This window comes from Metopolophium dirhodum, chromosome 5, assembly GCF_019925205.1.
Source record: "Metopolophium dirhodum isolate CAU chromosome 5, ASM1992520v1, whole genome shotgun sequence".
In the NCBI taxonomy this organism is placed as follows: domain Eukaryota; kingdom Metazoa; phylum Arthropoda; class Insecta; order Hemiptera; family Aphididae; genus Metopolophium; species Metopolophium dirhodum.
The window spans coordinates 38,569,111-38,586,187 of NC_083564.1; the positions used below are offsets into that span (position 1 = coordinate 38,569,111).

A 17,077-nucleotide genomic window follows, 5' to 3' on the forward strand; every position below is an offset into this window, starting at 1 on the left:
TCAAGTGCAAGCATGCATTAAATCAAATTTTCTGAAATTGCCTACCATGATAGCTGAGTTGCACTTATAGAAGATGGATTATCTACTTGAAATGCTGTCGCACATTATCCGCGATCTCACGTAGTTGTACATACAGCAGCAGTTTCACCCAAAATAAATTGAACAATCACAACGTTTTTAAAATTTGTCATTTTTTACAGACAAAGAAGTGCGTGGGATCAGCTAGTAGTATAATTTATTTATTTTCTTTAAAAATAATATTTGGGTTGAAACCCTTTTGAAAATTTTTCCTAGTTACATAATAACAAAAATTACAATAACACTCATAACAGAATATTAAATTAAATTAACAATTATGATAAATAAGTTATAATTAAGTCATTAAAGCAGACTAACATTAAAAAAATTCACAAATGGTAAAATTATAGATCGACAAAGGTATCCTCATTGGCCATTAACATTAAACGCCCTATAGGCTCTTTTTCATATAACGACTCGAACATATATAGGGACATGGAAAAGAACACTAGAACGGTTTTCACGATATTATAATATTATATGATATTATTATATTGCTATTCAAGTAATTTATTTTATTAATAAGCAATAGTTATAAAGTGTGTTAAGTTAGTTTTTTTTTATGTGAATTTAGACAAAATTTGAACTTTAGTTGAATATAAAAAAAAATTTGGTTATTTAAGTGTTTTTTTTTTAATAGTTAAGAGAACAACTTATAAAAATTGACATTATGGTATTAAATTTTCAAACTTTTTTATTGAATGAAAATATTTTTACTACATTTTAGAGAAAAAAGAAAAATTAAAATATATTCTAACTGTCAAATGTCTATGAATAACTATAAATAACTATAAAAGTCTAAGAATTTTCTGAAGACTTTATCATAATATAAAAAAAACTTGAGATAAACATACAGAAAAATTGTCATGCATCATTTTTGAATTATAATAAAAAATATCAAAAATCGATTGAGGAGAAACAGTTTATTTATGAATAAATATCTAATGATGTAAACCTTTGAAGTTCAAACACTCATAAATAAATATGAATTTCTAGTAAAATTATTTATTTTTATAGATGATACACTTATATGGAATCTTGTTTACATTTTTAAATGTTGGATATCAAAAGAAAATTTATTATGAATTTTGAACATTATTGTGATTTTTATAAATTTCGTAAAAATTTGAAAATCTAATGTATATTAATATTATTCTTAGGCAATTTTAATATCTTAAAACAGCTATAAGAACAACTAACGAGAAACCGTGTATTCAATTGTCAAACATTGTATTTTAACAAATGGTAAAATATGTAGCGAAATTTCTAGTGAAAAAATTTAAATAATTTTAATGACAAATGCCTATTAACAGATTATAAAGTATCGAAATATTATATTATAAACTACTCATATATAGAAAATAGAAATCTTAACATTTAGTGAAAATTTCATATATCTAAGAATATTTTGTTTTTTAAGTAAAAAAAATAATTTGACTGATAAATCTGGTTTTTCTTTATTGTTTTGTTATTTTTCTCGGTTGTTTTAAATAGTTTATTACTTTTGACTCCCAAAGAACCAATAAGTTCTGATTTTCTATTAGAAATATCTCATAATTGGTAATCGAAGCATTTTTAATGATCCGAAAGAGGTGATGGAAATAAAATATTATATCGTCACCAATAAAAGTAATAACATTTATCGCTTCACTTAGAATCTAATATAGTCAATGAGCTAATTATTTAATCAACTTTGCAACACAATAATTAATATAATCAATTGCTAGTATATTTAATTATTGTTGTTACCTTGTTATTGATTCAATGACTACTTTCACTCAATTTTTACTTTTGTTGAAAAAAAGAAATATATTTTTGTAATATTTAACCAAAAATAATATAATGTATAATAAGATAATTATCAGTATTCAGGATGAGCGGATCGTAATCAGTTATTCGTAGACATACAAGAACAATTTATTTTAAATTTCAGTGTGTGAATATGATTGAAAATCATATTTTTAATGAACTTGATCTATATATTACACTCTTTGAACACAATCATTTAATAAAAATTAAGTGTACTTCACGGGCGTTTACGCCTGGACCGGTTTTGTTCGATGGTATACATACGATATATACACCAACTGCCAGTGAGAAACTGTACAATATTATGTCATATACGTATGGAAGGGATGGTGAGACGAATTTTAAGCATAAATACCACAACTCTAGTCTCTATAATCATCAGTTCATTTCTGTACACAGTCAACAAATAATTTGACCAAAAACCAAAACAACACTAAAATGGCCGCTAAGGTAAGTTAATATTATTTTGACTCATTGTTAAAATTGTATTTTACGTTTTTATACAAATCAGTTTTTAAAATAAGAAATGAAAGTATATGGTGGTTAAAAAATATATTGTTTTTAATTATGAAACCTTTTTTTACAGTTCGTCATCTTCGCCGCTTGCGTGGCTACCGCCCTCGCCCAATACTCTGCCCCAGCTTACAAGCCAGCGTACTCTGCGCCCGCTTACTCAGCACCAAAGGCTTACGCCCCAGAGCCCGCATACGCACCAACACCATACAACTTCGAATACAGCGTAAACGACCCACACACCTACGACGTGCACAGCCAATCCGAATACAGTGACGGAAACGGTTACGTCAAGGGATCCTACAGCCTCGTCGAAGCCGATGGCTCAACCCGCACCGTCGAATACACCGCCGATGACCACAGCGGTTTCAACGCCGTCGTCAAGAACGAAGGTGGATACAAGGCTCCATCATACTCCGCACCAGCCTACAAGCCAGCTTACTCTGCACCAGCTTACTCTGCACCAGCATACTCTGCACCAGCTTACGCTGCACCAGCTTACTCAGCACCAGCATACTCTGCCCCGGCCTACAAGCCAGCTTACAAACCAGCATACTAAATTATTTAGCCATGTGAACTAACACCTTTCTTCATCTTTTATTTCATTTTTCTTCGTGTATCTCTTTGCCATCGCGTTCATATTGAACCTTGGTTTCAATGTCATACCATGCCGTATAAGTATACAAGACAATTGGTACGACTTCTGTATTTATTGTGTAAATATATATAACAATGTGTATATTAATATCTATATTTTTTAATTTTTACTACCCCCATGCACTCCTGCCTGATACTTTATTTTATTATATAAAATTGTTTATTGTATAAAATATATTTTTATATATTTTGTGGCGTATCTGATAACTTTCAAAGGAAAAAATGACCTTGAATTTTGATGGGGATTTCTATTACCAAGTGGATATAGTTATTATTTGCAGGAACGAGTAAATAGTAATAAGTTATTAGTACTTTTCTGAATCACAGTCAAAAAAAATTAAAAAGAAAATACATTTTACTCAACAATAGATTCAAATATTAAATTTTGTTTAAATTCGTAAAAATATAATGTTTGTATAAAACTACTAATCTAAAATATGTATTTTGACCACCGAATAGTACTTAAAGACTTTAGCAAATTAGTTTTTACGTGTTTAAGTTAAAACCCTCGAGCGGTAAGCAATCAGTATTTAGGTGCAGTGATACTTATTAATCATACACTGCTGTGGGTAACTACCTACGTATTGTTATATATTAAACATAATATTATTATTAAGACTATATTATAATATATATAATTCCGGTTAATGGTTATACTTTTATCTACATTTCAAGTCAGGCACGTTTTGCGAGGGTAAAAAGTGTAAAATTATAAAAAATGAATAATATTTCATTGTAATAATTTGTTATGATGTTTGTAGAAGCAGTGTCATCGACGGTTGGGTTAGTTGCAACATTTTTTGTGTTGCAACTTGACACATATATGGTGACGGGTCCGTACGTCACCATCGTTCGTCTAAACAGGGCTTGAAAGTGGTTCGAGCTGTGCAGTGGCACAGGGCAACGCGCATTGAAAGGCCCTGCGTGATGCGTTAATTATCGGATATTAATTTTATACGGATTTTAAATGGATATTACCTATATTTTGGGCAGTGTGGCTCGACTCATTTATTCGTACCCGTGAATACGACTCGTACGACATAGACAAAACGCGTTTACGCAGTCTGAGTAGAACTCGCTCAACTTTGGTTCTAGAGTAAAAATACCTATTATAAAATTTAATTGTGACAATGATTCTGAGTGCAAGATGGTACGTTTTTCCATTATTCCGAATATAAAGTTCATTATATCGTTTAAAAATACCAAAAATCTTAACATTTTTAAATGACCTAAAATAACTTTTCAAAATAAAATTTTTTTAAACTCACCGTCTTGTCCTCCAAAATATTGTTGTATTTTAATTTTGTGATAGGTGTTTTTATTCTAACACCAAAACTGAGCAAGTTATACTTAGACTGCCTAAACGCATTTTGCTCATATGAATCCATAATTCATGTAATCGTGTATTAACGTTTACGTGTATTATCGTGTATGATTCAGATTCATCAGTAAGCTTAAAATTAAACTATTTCTGAGGTTTCAAATGAATAAATAACGGCTAACAATCACTAAATAGGCCCCTGAAAAAAACATTTCGCACATAGCCCCGAATATTACCAAGCCGGACCTGCATCTAAACATAAGCGATAGCTGCATGTTATGTGATTTAGCAACGATATAATATATTTTTTACAATTTAAATCAAATTCTATGTCATCTTTCAATATGTTTGATAATTGATTTTTTAAATATAATTATTATTTCATAATTTCATATTATATTATATATAATATAATTATTATAATTTCTTAAACATCAACAGTTAACTGTAAGGCTACTCTCAATCTATTTTAACTTCTTTATTCTGGACCAAGTGGATACCATCGATTAATTTATATTTACATGTCTTACCGTAAGAGTGATAATATTGATCAAGACATCTGGACATTATTCCCACTTTGTAAAATCATACTGTAAAACTGCAATAGGTACTGTAGTACCATATGGCATATACATTGTTATTTAACTATTTACGATAACCCGGGGCCACTACGCAAAAAAACAAATAACTATAATATGATATAACAAATATTATAATATAAGTATTTGAATTTTGTTTTTATTGTTAAATATACACGATATAAGTTCACATATCAGATTTTCACTTGTAAATTAAAAAAGTGAATACGGCTGTGATGTTAACATCATTGTCACTGACCACATATATTACGTGTTACATTGTAATTCAGTGATATTATCATTGTTCCTATACGAAAAACGTTTTTAAGAGAAGGCGGTCTCCGTTAACAGGCTAGGTTAGGTTAGGTTAGGCTAAATATATTATATTGTTTTTAAGATAATTTATTTAAATAATAATCAATTGTTATACAGTATCTAAGTTCATTGTTTAATGAATTTAGTCAATATTAGAAATTTAAATTAATATAAAAAAAAATTTGACAATTTTAATATCTTTTTAAACACCTAAAAAACAACTGAAGGATTCTCACCATAAAAAATAAAAAAATAAAAATAATACAGTTACCGTGATAATTATTAGTATTCAAGATAAGCGGTTTGTAATCGGTTATTCGTCGACAAACATGAGAGTAATTCCTACCTAAAATTATAATATTATCATCTCATTATTAATATAACTAGGTTCTAAATTTGGTTAATTTCAGTTTAATTAATGTTTATGTTATATAATGACGACAACCTACTATATGAATACGCTAATATGTTTAATCATTTTAAATGTATGATTGCTTTATTTTTCTTATATGCAACTTTAACATTAAATGTTGAGGTACGTAGCTATAATAATTCTAATTAGAAAATGTTGAAATCTCATTAATGATAAAAAAAAAATACAAGACTACAAAAAAATTATTTAAAATTTCATTACATGAACATGACTGAAAATTATATTTTTAATGAACTTGATCGATATTTACACTCATTAGAAATAGTTATTTAATACAAATTAAATGTAATTCACGGGCGTCTACGCTTCGACCGGTTCTTAGTCGATGATATATAGACAGCATATACACAAACAGCCGGTGAGATATACTGTACAGTATTCTGTCATATAAGTATAGAAGGGATGGTGTGACAAATTTTTAGCATAAATACTTAGCATAAATACCTCAACTCTGGTCTTTATAATCATCAGTTCATTTCTGTATACAGTCATCGAAAAACTTGACCAAACAACTAAAAGAACACTAAAATGACCGCTAAGGTAAGTTAATAATATTTTTATTTTATGATTTAAAAGTATGCGTTTAAATGCAAATTGATTTTTAATATAAGAAAATAAAATATATGGCAATTGGATAAAAGGTATAGTATAGTTCTTAATTCAGAAATTTTTTTTTATATAGTTTGTCGTCTTCGCCGCTTGCGTGGCTACCGCCCTCGCCCAATACTCTGCCCCCGCTTACTCAGCACCAAAGGCTTACGCCCCAGAGCCCGCATACGCACCAACACCATACAACTTCGAATACAGCGTAAACGACCCACACACCTACGACGTGCACAGCCAATCCGAATACAGTGACGGAAACGGTTACGTCAAGGGATCCTACAGCCTCGTCGAAGCCGATGGCTCAACCCGCACCGTCGAATACACCGCCGATGACCACAGTAGTTTCAACGCCGTCGTCAAGAACGAAGGTGGATACAAGGCCCCATCATACTCCGCACCAACCTACAAGCCAGTTTACTCTGCACCAGCTTACAAGCCAGCTTACAAACCAGCATACTAAGTTATTTAGCCATGTAGTTAACTTCCTTATTTTTCCCTATGTTTTCTTCATGTGCCTCTCTGGGCCACCGTGTTCATATTGAACCGTGGTTTCAAAATCATACCATACCATAAAAGACAATTTGTACGAGTTATGTGTTTATTGTGTAAATATATATAACAATGTGTATTTATTGGAAATCACTGATTTTTGTTTTTAATTTTTACACCTATCAGTCTTGCCTGAACTCAATATTAATAATAAAATATAAAATTATTAATCATAATATTTAATATATAGTTTGTGTGTTATCACGTTCCAAGCAGAAAATATGCTTAATTATTTGTGCACAAATAATTTTTTTAGCAAGTTAGATGGAGTCTTAATCAATTCTTATTGATTTTTAAATAATCATTAACAATTTATATGTAAGTAACAGATGAAAAAATAAAATGCATTTTACGCATCAACCGTTTTTTAAATATTTGATTCTGTTTTAATTCATAAAATGACGATTGCATGAACTTGAACATTTACGCAAAACAAATATATTATAATATAATAGAATTTTTTATCCCTAATATCTTACAGTTTGGGCTATGGACATTCATTTGTTCTTCAAAAACTACTTAGGTATCCAAAATATACATTTTTTGACCGGCAAAAAAAAATGACTATGGATTTTCACAGTTCTACCTGTTTAATTTACAATCCTCGATCGTTAACCTTTAAGTAAACTGATTCAGAGTACTTTCACTTATAAACTATACAATGATGTAGATTAAACTACAATAAAGCAATATATCATAGTAATATAAATAATATCCCAACTATTTTATCCATATAATTTATAAAATAGGTATTCCTGAGACTCAAAAATTACAAGACTGTTTTAAATAAAAGTTATATCAACATATTTCGTGAGACGTAGAAGTTATTTTAGCTTACTTTTCAATTCCTATTTTGGTAACTAAACTTCTAAAGAGTAGCTCATACATGAATTTAGTTTTCAGCTCACGAAAAAAGAATATATATTCGTTTATTTATAGGGTTGCCATTGGTTAAATATTATATTATTATTATGGTTAGTAGAAATACGGCATATACATTAATTTACAAATATATTTATAAAACAAACAAATCTTTGGAACGGGCAACGCTAAGCTGGACAGCTAGTAATATATATTGTTTTTAGTATGATATACTATAGTATGATATATTGATATGACAAGTATTGTAAAGAGAGTTAAATTATAAAAATTTTAAATTTTAATATATTTGGTAATGGCAAAGGATATTCGAAGAGGTGGCATTATCGATGACGGATGGATTGGTAGGGGGTGAAGTTGGTTTGGTGATGCCACTTGATGCGTGTATGGTGACGGGTATCCTAACCTACGTATTTACGTCACCATCATTGGTCATAGGACAACTAATAGCTACGCGTCAATAATTTGGCAGCGAGATAACTATTTATAATTTATATTATCTTAATAAAATTCAAGTTCATCTCTCTTGAGATGCAGTTATAAATGTTTTAAAAAAAAAAAATTATTATTTTTTTAATTTTTTTACAAAGGCGTTCCTAGAGTGGGAAGGGGTGGTGATATATCACCCTCAAGAAAAATTTAATTTTTTATGTAGTTAATTATTATTTTATAAGTTAACACATACTTTACAATGAATTAACTACACTATCTACACAATTAGAAAACAATTTATTTATTAAAACTGACTAGACTGTGACATCAATAAGTTGAATTTTAAGACAGCTATAATACATGCCATTTTGTTCAACAACAAGGATTTACATCCGAATGTTATTTTGTTTTTTTTAAATATAGTGTACACTTCCTGTACGGACAGCCACACCACAACGTACATTTTCGAGTTTAAAGTAGGTTAGAACTTACTTACAGAATAGTATGTCAGTAGAGAGTAATCTGTGGCTTTTAATAGAATTTTACTTTGAGATTTGACCCCCCAAAGTACCAACTAGATACAATTTTCTATCAGAAATATCCTTCAATTTAAAAATGTAAGCATTTTTAATGCCCCTAAACAGGTAATGAAACTATGAATGCCACAAAATAAAAGATGCATTCACAAAAAATTCAATAAATGTATCACTTCATTAAGAATGTAATATAATCAATGAGTTTTGTTATTAAATTCAAGGCTGGGCAACTTAACTATTTTTTTTAACTAGTTAATTTAAGTTAATTTAGAAAAATGTAAAGCAACCCACGTCCCAAAATGTTGTTCAATAGCTTGTTCATTTATTTAAATAGGTAAATAGTAGATAATATGAACTAAACTACCAAAGGTTTGTATTATTTTCACCGACGGGCCACATTAATTCCATAGCTGTGATCCAATAGCTGTAATTCCATGAATGAATAAAAATATAATAATAAGTAATATTTTTTCTTTTATTTATGACGCGATTACTCCTATAACATTTCTGTATATAATATATTCTGTGAATATTCAATATAATAAATATTATTATTATATATTATTTATTAATTAATATATTTAATATTTCGAATTATTTTAATATAATTGTTATAAAATGTATTTTTACAAGATTGAATATATTTTTTATCTGAGGTTTAGGAATAAAATTAACCTAGCGTGACAATAAAATAAATTAACTCATAAGTTACTGAATAATATGGGGAAAAAGGTAACTATTTAAGTTAGAAGTTACTTTTGAAAAAAAAAAAAGTAACTCGTTATTTAACTTAACTTAAAATGTTTAACTCGTAAATGGCTGGCCTTAATTAAATTAACCAGACTTCGATAATTGATAAAACAGTAAATTATTGTTATGATAGGTACCAACCTCAATATCAATTCAGTATTTCAGTGACAAATTTCACTCACTTTTTACGTTTTACTTTTTACCACAAAGAAAAATATGTTTTTGTAATATTCAACCAAAAATAATAGGTACCATAAATATAATGTAAATAGTTATACATAGACTTACGCGAGAGTACAACAATTTATTTAAAATGGAATATGTGAACGTAAATGAACTTGATCTATATTTACACTCTTTGCTCTTAGTACACTATTATTTAATAAAAATGAAAATTTTTTCACGGGCGTCTACGCCTCGACCGGTTTTTGTTGGATGATATACAGACGATAAACACCAACTGATGCAACTGGAGGGAAATTGTACACTATAATGTCATAAGCATATGGAAGGGATGCTGTGACGAATTTTTAGCATAAATACCACAACTCACGTCTCTATAATCACCAGTTCTTTTCTGTACTTAGACATCGAATAATTTGTCAAAAAAAACAAAAGAACACTAAAATGGCCGTTAAGGTAAGCCAAAATTATATTCATTTGATTTTTTAAAACGTTTGCGTTTAAATGCCAATCGATATTTAATATAAGAAATTAATGTATAATATACTGATTAAAAAAATTTATTGTTTTTAATTATGAAACTATTTTTTACAGTTCGTCATCTTCGCTGCTTGTGTGGCTACCGCCCTCGCCCAATACTCTGCCCCAGCTTACAAGCCAGCGTACTCCGCACCCGCTTACTCAGCACCAAAGGCTTACGCCCCAGAGCCCGCATACGCACCAACACCATACAACTTCGAATACAGCGTAAACGACCCACACACCTACGACGTGCACAGCCAATCCGAATACAGTGACGGAAACGGTTACGTCAAGGGATCCTACAGCCTCGTCGAAGCCGATGGCTCAACCCGCACCGTCGAATACACCGCCGATGACCACAGCGGTTTCAACGCCGTCGTCAAGAACGAAGGTGGATACAAGGCCCCATCATACTCCGCACCAGCCTACAAGCCAGCTTACTCCGCACCAGCTTACTCTGCACCAGCATACTCTGCCCCGGCCTACAAGCCAGCTTACAAACCAGCATACTAAATTATTTAGCCATATGAATCAACCCTTCTTCTTCTTTTATTTACAGTTTTCTTCGTGTACCCCTCTGGGCAATCGCGTTCATATTGAACCGTGGTTTCAGAGTCATACCATGACGTATATATAATACAATTGGAACGACTTATGTATTTATTTTGTAAATATAAGCAACAGTGTGTATTTATTGAACATCTCTGATTTTTTATTTTTTAATTACCACCTTGAATTCCTACCTGAATATGAAGTTTATATTTGTATATAAAATTGTTTATTAAAAAATACATTTTTATATATTTTGTGGCGTGTTTGATAACTTTCAAAGCAGAAAATAAGCTTGAACATTCATGGTGATTTCTATTAGCAAGATGGATCTAGTTGTTACTTGCAGGAATGGGTCAATATAATTATAAATTATCTTTATTAAATACAATACATAGTCAGGAAAAATAAAAATAAAGTGACGAAAAAAAGAGAATACTTTTTAAGCAACAACAGTTTATAATATTTAATTTTGTTTGAGTTCATAAATATAATATAATGATTGTACTTAGGTACAAGATAATTTCACAAAATGTATATATTTCATTTTGTATTTCTAATTTGTATATATAAATCAGACTATAAAAAAATTTTTTTTCGAAATCTGCTTATCAAAAATATATTTTTTTACCCCCAAACAATAAAAATAGTTTTCATTGAATTAGGTTTTACGTGTTTAATTTACAACCATCGAGCGTTAAGCAAATAGTACACTGATTCATCGTATTTTTACCTGTAAATCATACAGTGCTGTGCAGTGGATATTTAAAAGAACTATCACTGGGCGACATTAAAAAAAAAATTTCACGCAATATATTATGAGAAACTTGTAAAAAACTTTTCAGTATTAATTATATTAATTAATAAATAATAATTTATAATAATAGTTATTATATTCATTATTCATTGAAATTTACATAATATTAATACTATTACACCAATACCATTGATTATAAATACTACTACTTTTACTAGTATTTATAACCAATGGTAATACGTTATACGTATTATATTATGCAAGTATATAGGTATATTTCATTTAGTATTATTGTATTTTGTAATATATTATCATTATTCAGAAAAGGTACTGTATTTAGTATAAGTCCAAGTGTAAAATATTAGATTATACTAATATTATTATTATTATTTTATACTTATAAGGTACCGAAAGTGAGGAAAGTCGTCCTGTCGTCGTAGTATCGTATGACGTATTAGGTAACCTGGTAGGTGCCTTGAAGGCTTGGACGTTTAAAGGTTTAAATTGTTTAAAGGTTCAAAATGAAATAATTATTGAGCTAATATCTTGTAGGAACAAGTACTAAAATAAAATCAAAAACAATCAATTTGTAGATATTTGCCGGGACAACTGACGACCAGATGAAATATGTCGCATTGTCGTGTGCACGTACGTGTCGTGTGCGCGCTTCCTTGCGTTGTATTATTCTATAGATACCTACGGGCTACAGTAAACGGTCACATGGGTTTTTCATTCTCAATAATTATTTGTCAAACGAAATCATATACGTCATAAATAAATAACAAAATTAAACATAATAAATAATCAATAACTAAAATTATATAATAATTTCAAACATCGACATTTTTACAAAAATCGTTGTCGCCAAGTAATCAAATATATCATCTACTAGGCGACAAAAAGTTTTCTCTGGGTGACATTTCTGTCGCCCAGTATATTAGTTAAAATATCCACTGGTGCTGTGGTGACTACAGCTGCTGTTGAAACTGCCTACGTATTGTAATATATTAAACATTATAGTATGATGACTAATTATAATATATATTATATTGGTTGATGGTTATTGCTTATACTATTATATACATCTACAACCAGGCATATTTATGCAGATAAAAAGTGTAAATTTATAAAAATTGAATAACAAATCATTGTGATTGGTGACAATGTTGTACGAAGTAGTATCTTCGTTGGTGGGAGGGTTAGTTAGGTTAGTTATTTTTGTGTGGCCACTTGACACGTATATTATTTTGGTGACAGATCCCTACGTCACCATCAGATGATCTAATGACAAGTCTTTTTTAAAATATTACCTATAATAATACCTATTAAAAATTATTTAATTTTCTTCAACATCATTTTTTCTGGTGGAAAAAGGAATCTAGTCAGTTAGGTTAGGTACTTTGGTGGGTTAACAGTTAAAAATGTCTAATAGTTTTCAAAATCTTGAGGAAAAACAAACAAAAAATTATGAAAAAACTATAATATTTTTAATCAAACCCAGTTTTCGAAAAAATTTATTTTATTTCTTAATATAACTCTAAAAAATATCCAAATATAGATGACATTTTTTCTGAATGTTTAAATTAAAAATTTCTATGGACCTTATCATGGACACTTTTTGAGCTATTTATAGACATTAGATGATTACAAGTATTATTAGTTTTTTTTAAACTATTGTAAATAAAAAATGTTCAGTCTGTCAAAAACTTGAAAATATAATACAACGTTCCTCATAAGCTTATATTAGTGAAAATTAAAAAGTGAGTGGTGTCATGGGACACCCTGTAGAAACAAAATTTCTTTTCCAACAAATATTATATAGATTACAAACACATTTTAGTAGAACCATAAAAAAAAAAGTAAATATCAATAAGTAAATGTTTTTAAGTATTTAATAAATTAAAGTAAATGTGAAAATGAATAAAAATAAAAATAATTTTAATACTATTTAGTAACTATTAAATTAAACATATTCAAAATCGAAATCACAGGCTTGTAATAACTGAAATATGATATTATGTATGTTTGTGATGTAATTTTTTCCAAGTATCTTGAAAATACTGCATCAATAGTGGTGTTATCTCTCATTGTAGATTCTGCTGGATTGATTATCAAATGTAAATTAAAAGTGTACATGAGAAAAGTTTTAAATACCTCCGGTTTCTTATCATTAAAATTATTATTAAAATCACCACCAAAGTGTTATAATTTATAAATTATAATAATTATAAATGCATAATATGCAGACCTAATTAGGCTGTTTCAAATTCTTGCGTTACCCATTTTTCGAGTGACATTGAAATTTGACCATCGTGCCACCTTTGGCACACGTGCCGCAAGCACCCCTGCTCTAAAAGTTTCCACACACAGAAACTTTTTCAAATGTAATTTTTTAGTCAAAAATATATTTATCAAACTGTTGTACTAATTCCTAATAGTGAAATAAATTACTTTAATAACAATAATATAATCAAATATACTTAGTAATAGTATAGCCTGGCAGACCGTCTTCGCTCAGAATCGTTTACCGTATACAATGATTTTATATTATTGAATTCAAATTGAACACCATCCAATACAGTGACCCACTTGTACCTTCTGTACAATGGAGCGACACTCATTAATCCGTATTTCTCTAATATATTGAATAGTTACTTAGTTTTGAGTTTTGACTCCCAAAAAACCAATTAGATCCAATTATCTAATAGAAATCTCCCACAATAGTAGAAAATCTAAGCGATTTTACTGCTATAGATGAGGTGTTGACAGACAAACGAATAAAAAATACCTAGACACAAAAAATAAATACATTTATCGTTTCACTCAGAATCTAATATCATCAATGCGTTTATTGTTTATTCAACCAGGCAACAATGAATTAATCAATGGCTAGTATGTTCAATTATTGTTAATTCCTTGTTTTAACCAAAAATAGTAAATATAATGTGATAAGTGATATCTATCCGATATTATATTCTATATTCAGTATAAGTGGATAACTCGGTTATTCATAGATATACAAGAGAGTACAAACATTTTATTTTAAATTTCAATATGTGAACGTGAATTAAAATCATATTTTTAATGAATTTGATCTATATTTTACACTCGTTGAACATAATTATTTAATGAAAATGAAATGTAATTCACGGGCGTCTACGCCTGGACCGGTTCTTGTTCGATAATATACAGACGATATACACCAGCTGCCAGTGGGAAACTATACAGTATTATGTCATAAACATATGGAAGGGATGGTGGGACGAAATTTTAGCATAAATACCACAACTCTGGTCTCTATAATCATCAGTTCATTTCTGTACATAGTCATCGAACAATTTGACCAAACAAATAAAAGAACATTAAAATGGCCGCTAAGGTAAGTCAATATTATTTTTATTTTATGATTTATAAGTGTGCGTGTATACGCAAATTGATTTTTAATATAAGAAAATAATTATAAAGTAATTGGATAAAAGGTATAGTTCAAAAACTTTTGTTTTTTATATAGTTCGTCATCTTCGCCGCTTGCGTGGCTACCGCTCTCGCCCAATACTCTGCCCCAGCTTACAAGCCAGCGTACTCTGCGCCCGCTTACTCAGCACCAAAGGCTTACGCCCCAGAGCCCGCATACGCACCTACACCATACAACTTCGAATACAGCGTAAACGACCCACACACCTACGACGTGCACAGCCAATCCGAATACAGTGACGGAAACGGTTACGTCAAGGGATCCTACAGCCTCGTCGAAGCCGACGGCTCAACTCGCACCGTCGAATACACCGCCGATGACCACAGCGGTTTCAACGCCGTCGTCAAGAACGAAGGTGGATACAAGGCCCCATCATACTCCGCACCAGCCTACAAGCCAGCTTACTCTGCACCAGCTTACTCTGCACCAGCATACTCTGCCCCGGCCTACAAGCCAGCTTACAAGCCAGCATACTAAATTATTTAGCCATGTGAATCAACCTTTCTTCTTCTTTTATTTAATGTTTTCTTTGTGTACCCCTCTGGACCATCGCGTTCATATTGAACCGTGGTTTCAATATCATACCATGCTGTATTAATATATAAGACAATTGGTACGACTTATGTATTTATTGTGTAAATATATATAACAATCGTTATATTTATTCAACATCTATGATATTTTTTATTTTATAACTACCACCATGCACTCCTACTTGATCATTTACTTTATATTAATATATAAAACTATTAAATGTAAAATATATTTTACATATAGTTTTTGTGCTATAAACATACTTGAATATTGATGGTATTTTCAGTCAAAAGTTTGGATTTAGTTGATACATGGATGGAGGGTTCTAAATTAATAAATTCTTAATTCATTTCTTAATAATCATGAAGAATTAAAAAAAAAAGTTGGCAAGTGGATGTCACTCTGCTGTACAGTAGGTTACTAGTGGGTCACTGTAATGGATGGTATTACATTTGAATTCAATGATAAAATATAATCATTGTATAAGAAAAACGATTCTGAGCGAATACGGTCAGTTAGTCAATGATATTACTAAGTATATTAATTGATGGAATTAAGGTGAATAAAGTAATTTATAGTAATATTACCTATTTACGTGGAATCTTTTTTTAATTTTTCAATACTTAGCTATAATAGTTGAACGTTTTTAAATAATTATTAAATTTTGTCAAAATATGAATTTTAAATGCTTATAAAAAAATTGTGCCCAAGTATTTTTAATATTTTTTCACTGCTATTGTAACAATATATCAGAAGCTTTGCATTACATTTTCACGCTTTTTTATTCAACAAATACAATTTTATTGATATTTATAGAAAAGAAAAACTAAAAATAATGTAAAACTGACAATGTCCGTAAACAGCTCCAAAAGATTCAAATTATTTTCAAAATTGTATGGTGTATAGCAAACGTTAATATGAACTTTCACTGAAATTTTCAAGTATTTACGGTCATTTGTTTTTTAATTACAATAAAATAAGGAAATCGTTACATGAGAAATCGAGGAAAAATCAAACGTAAAAATTCGAATTTCAAATGCATTTTTATTATCCTAAAAGGTGATGACAGACACAAAAAAAAAACAAACATCATTGTAAATCAATATATTCATCGCTATGCTCAGAATCTAAAAACCAGTTTATTTTACGCAAGAAAAGTTTTCATATATTTGAATTGTTATAATAACTCGAACTTTGCACAAAATATATAATATAATAATAGTAATTTATATTCCTTATAAAGTTATAAATAGATCAGACTACGAACAGTTGTTCTTTGAATACAGCTAATCCAAAATATATATAATGACAAACAATAACAATAGACTTTCACCGTTTTACGTGTATAAGTTACAACCCTCGAGCGTTAAGCAAAAAGTACATTGATTCAGCGAACTTTCACTTATAAAATATCATACACTGCTGTTGGTAAATCTACATAATGTAATATATTATTTTACATAATATCATGACTATATTATAGTATATTATATCGGTTATACTTAGATATGCAATATAACTTATGAGTCCGGTTTGCCGTGGAGTAAGAGTGTACAATTATATAAATTTAACATGTCATTGCATTTGGTGACGATGTTTAA

General features: G+C 29.6%; 5 protein-coding genes across 7 annotated transcripts in view; 4 read left to right on the forward strand and 1 right to left on the reverse strand.

The window, feature by feature from the left end:
- LOC132944552 (Kv channel-interacting protein 1-like) overlaps positions 1-17,077 on the reverse strand; it is a 482,905-nt gene that overhangs the window by 143,127 nt on the left and 322,701 nt on the right. The gene's annotated exons all lie outside the window — the stretch shown is intronic.
- LOC132944202 (cuticle protein 7-like) lies at positions 2,198-3,145 on the forward strand. The gene is made up of 2 exons (XM_061013427.1): positions 2,198-2,337; positions 2,474-3,145. The coding sequence occupies exons 1-2, from the start codon at positions 2,326-2,328 to the stop codon at positions 2,957-2,959; spliced, it is 498 nt and encodes a 165-aa protein (XP_060869410.1). The 5' UTR covers positions 2,198-2,325; the 3' UTR covers positions 2,960-3,145.
- LOC132944204 (cuticle protein 7-like) lies at positions 6,103-6,889 on the forward strand. The gene is made up of 2 exons (XM_061013429.1): positions 6,103-6,244; positions 6,387-6,889. The coding sequence occupies exons 1-2, from the start codon at positions 6,233-6,235 to the stop codon at positions 6,768-6,770; spliced, it is 396 nt and encodes a 131-aa protein (XP_060869412.1). The 5' UTR covers positions 6,103-6,232; the 3' UTR covers positions 6,771-6,889.
- LOC132944203 (cuticle protein 7-like) lies at positions 9,963-10,860 on the forward strand. Its single transcript, XM_061013428.1, has 2 exons — positions 9,963-10,095; positions 10,234-10,860. The coding sequence occupies exons 1-2, from the start codon at positions 10,084-10,086 to the stop codon at positions 10,672-10,674; spliced, it is 453 nt and encodes a 150-aa protein (XP_060869411.1). The 5' UTR covers positions 9,963-10,083; the 3' UTR covers positions 10,675-10,860.
- LOC132944574 (cuticle protein 7-like) lies at positions 14,715-15,611 on the forward strand. The gene is made up of 2 exons (XM_061014009.1): positions 14,715-14,846; positions 14,979-15,611. The coding sequence occupies exons 1-2, from the start codon at positions 14,835-14,837 to the stop codon at positions 15,417-15,419; spliced, it is 453 nt and encodes a 150-aa protein (XP_060869992.1). The 5' UTR covers positions 14,715-14,834; the 3' UTR covers positions 15,420-15,611.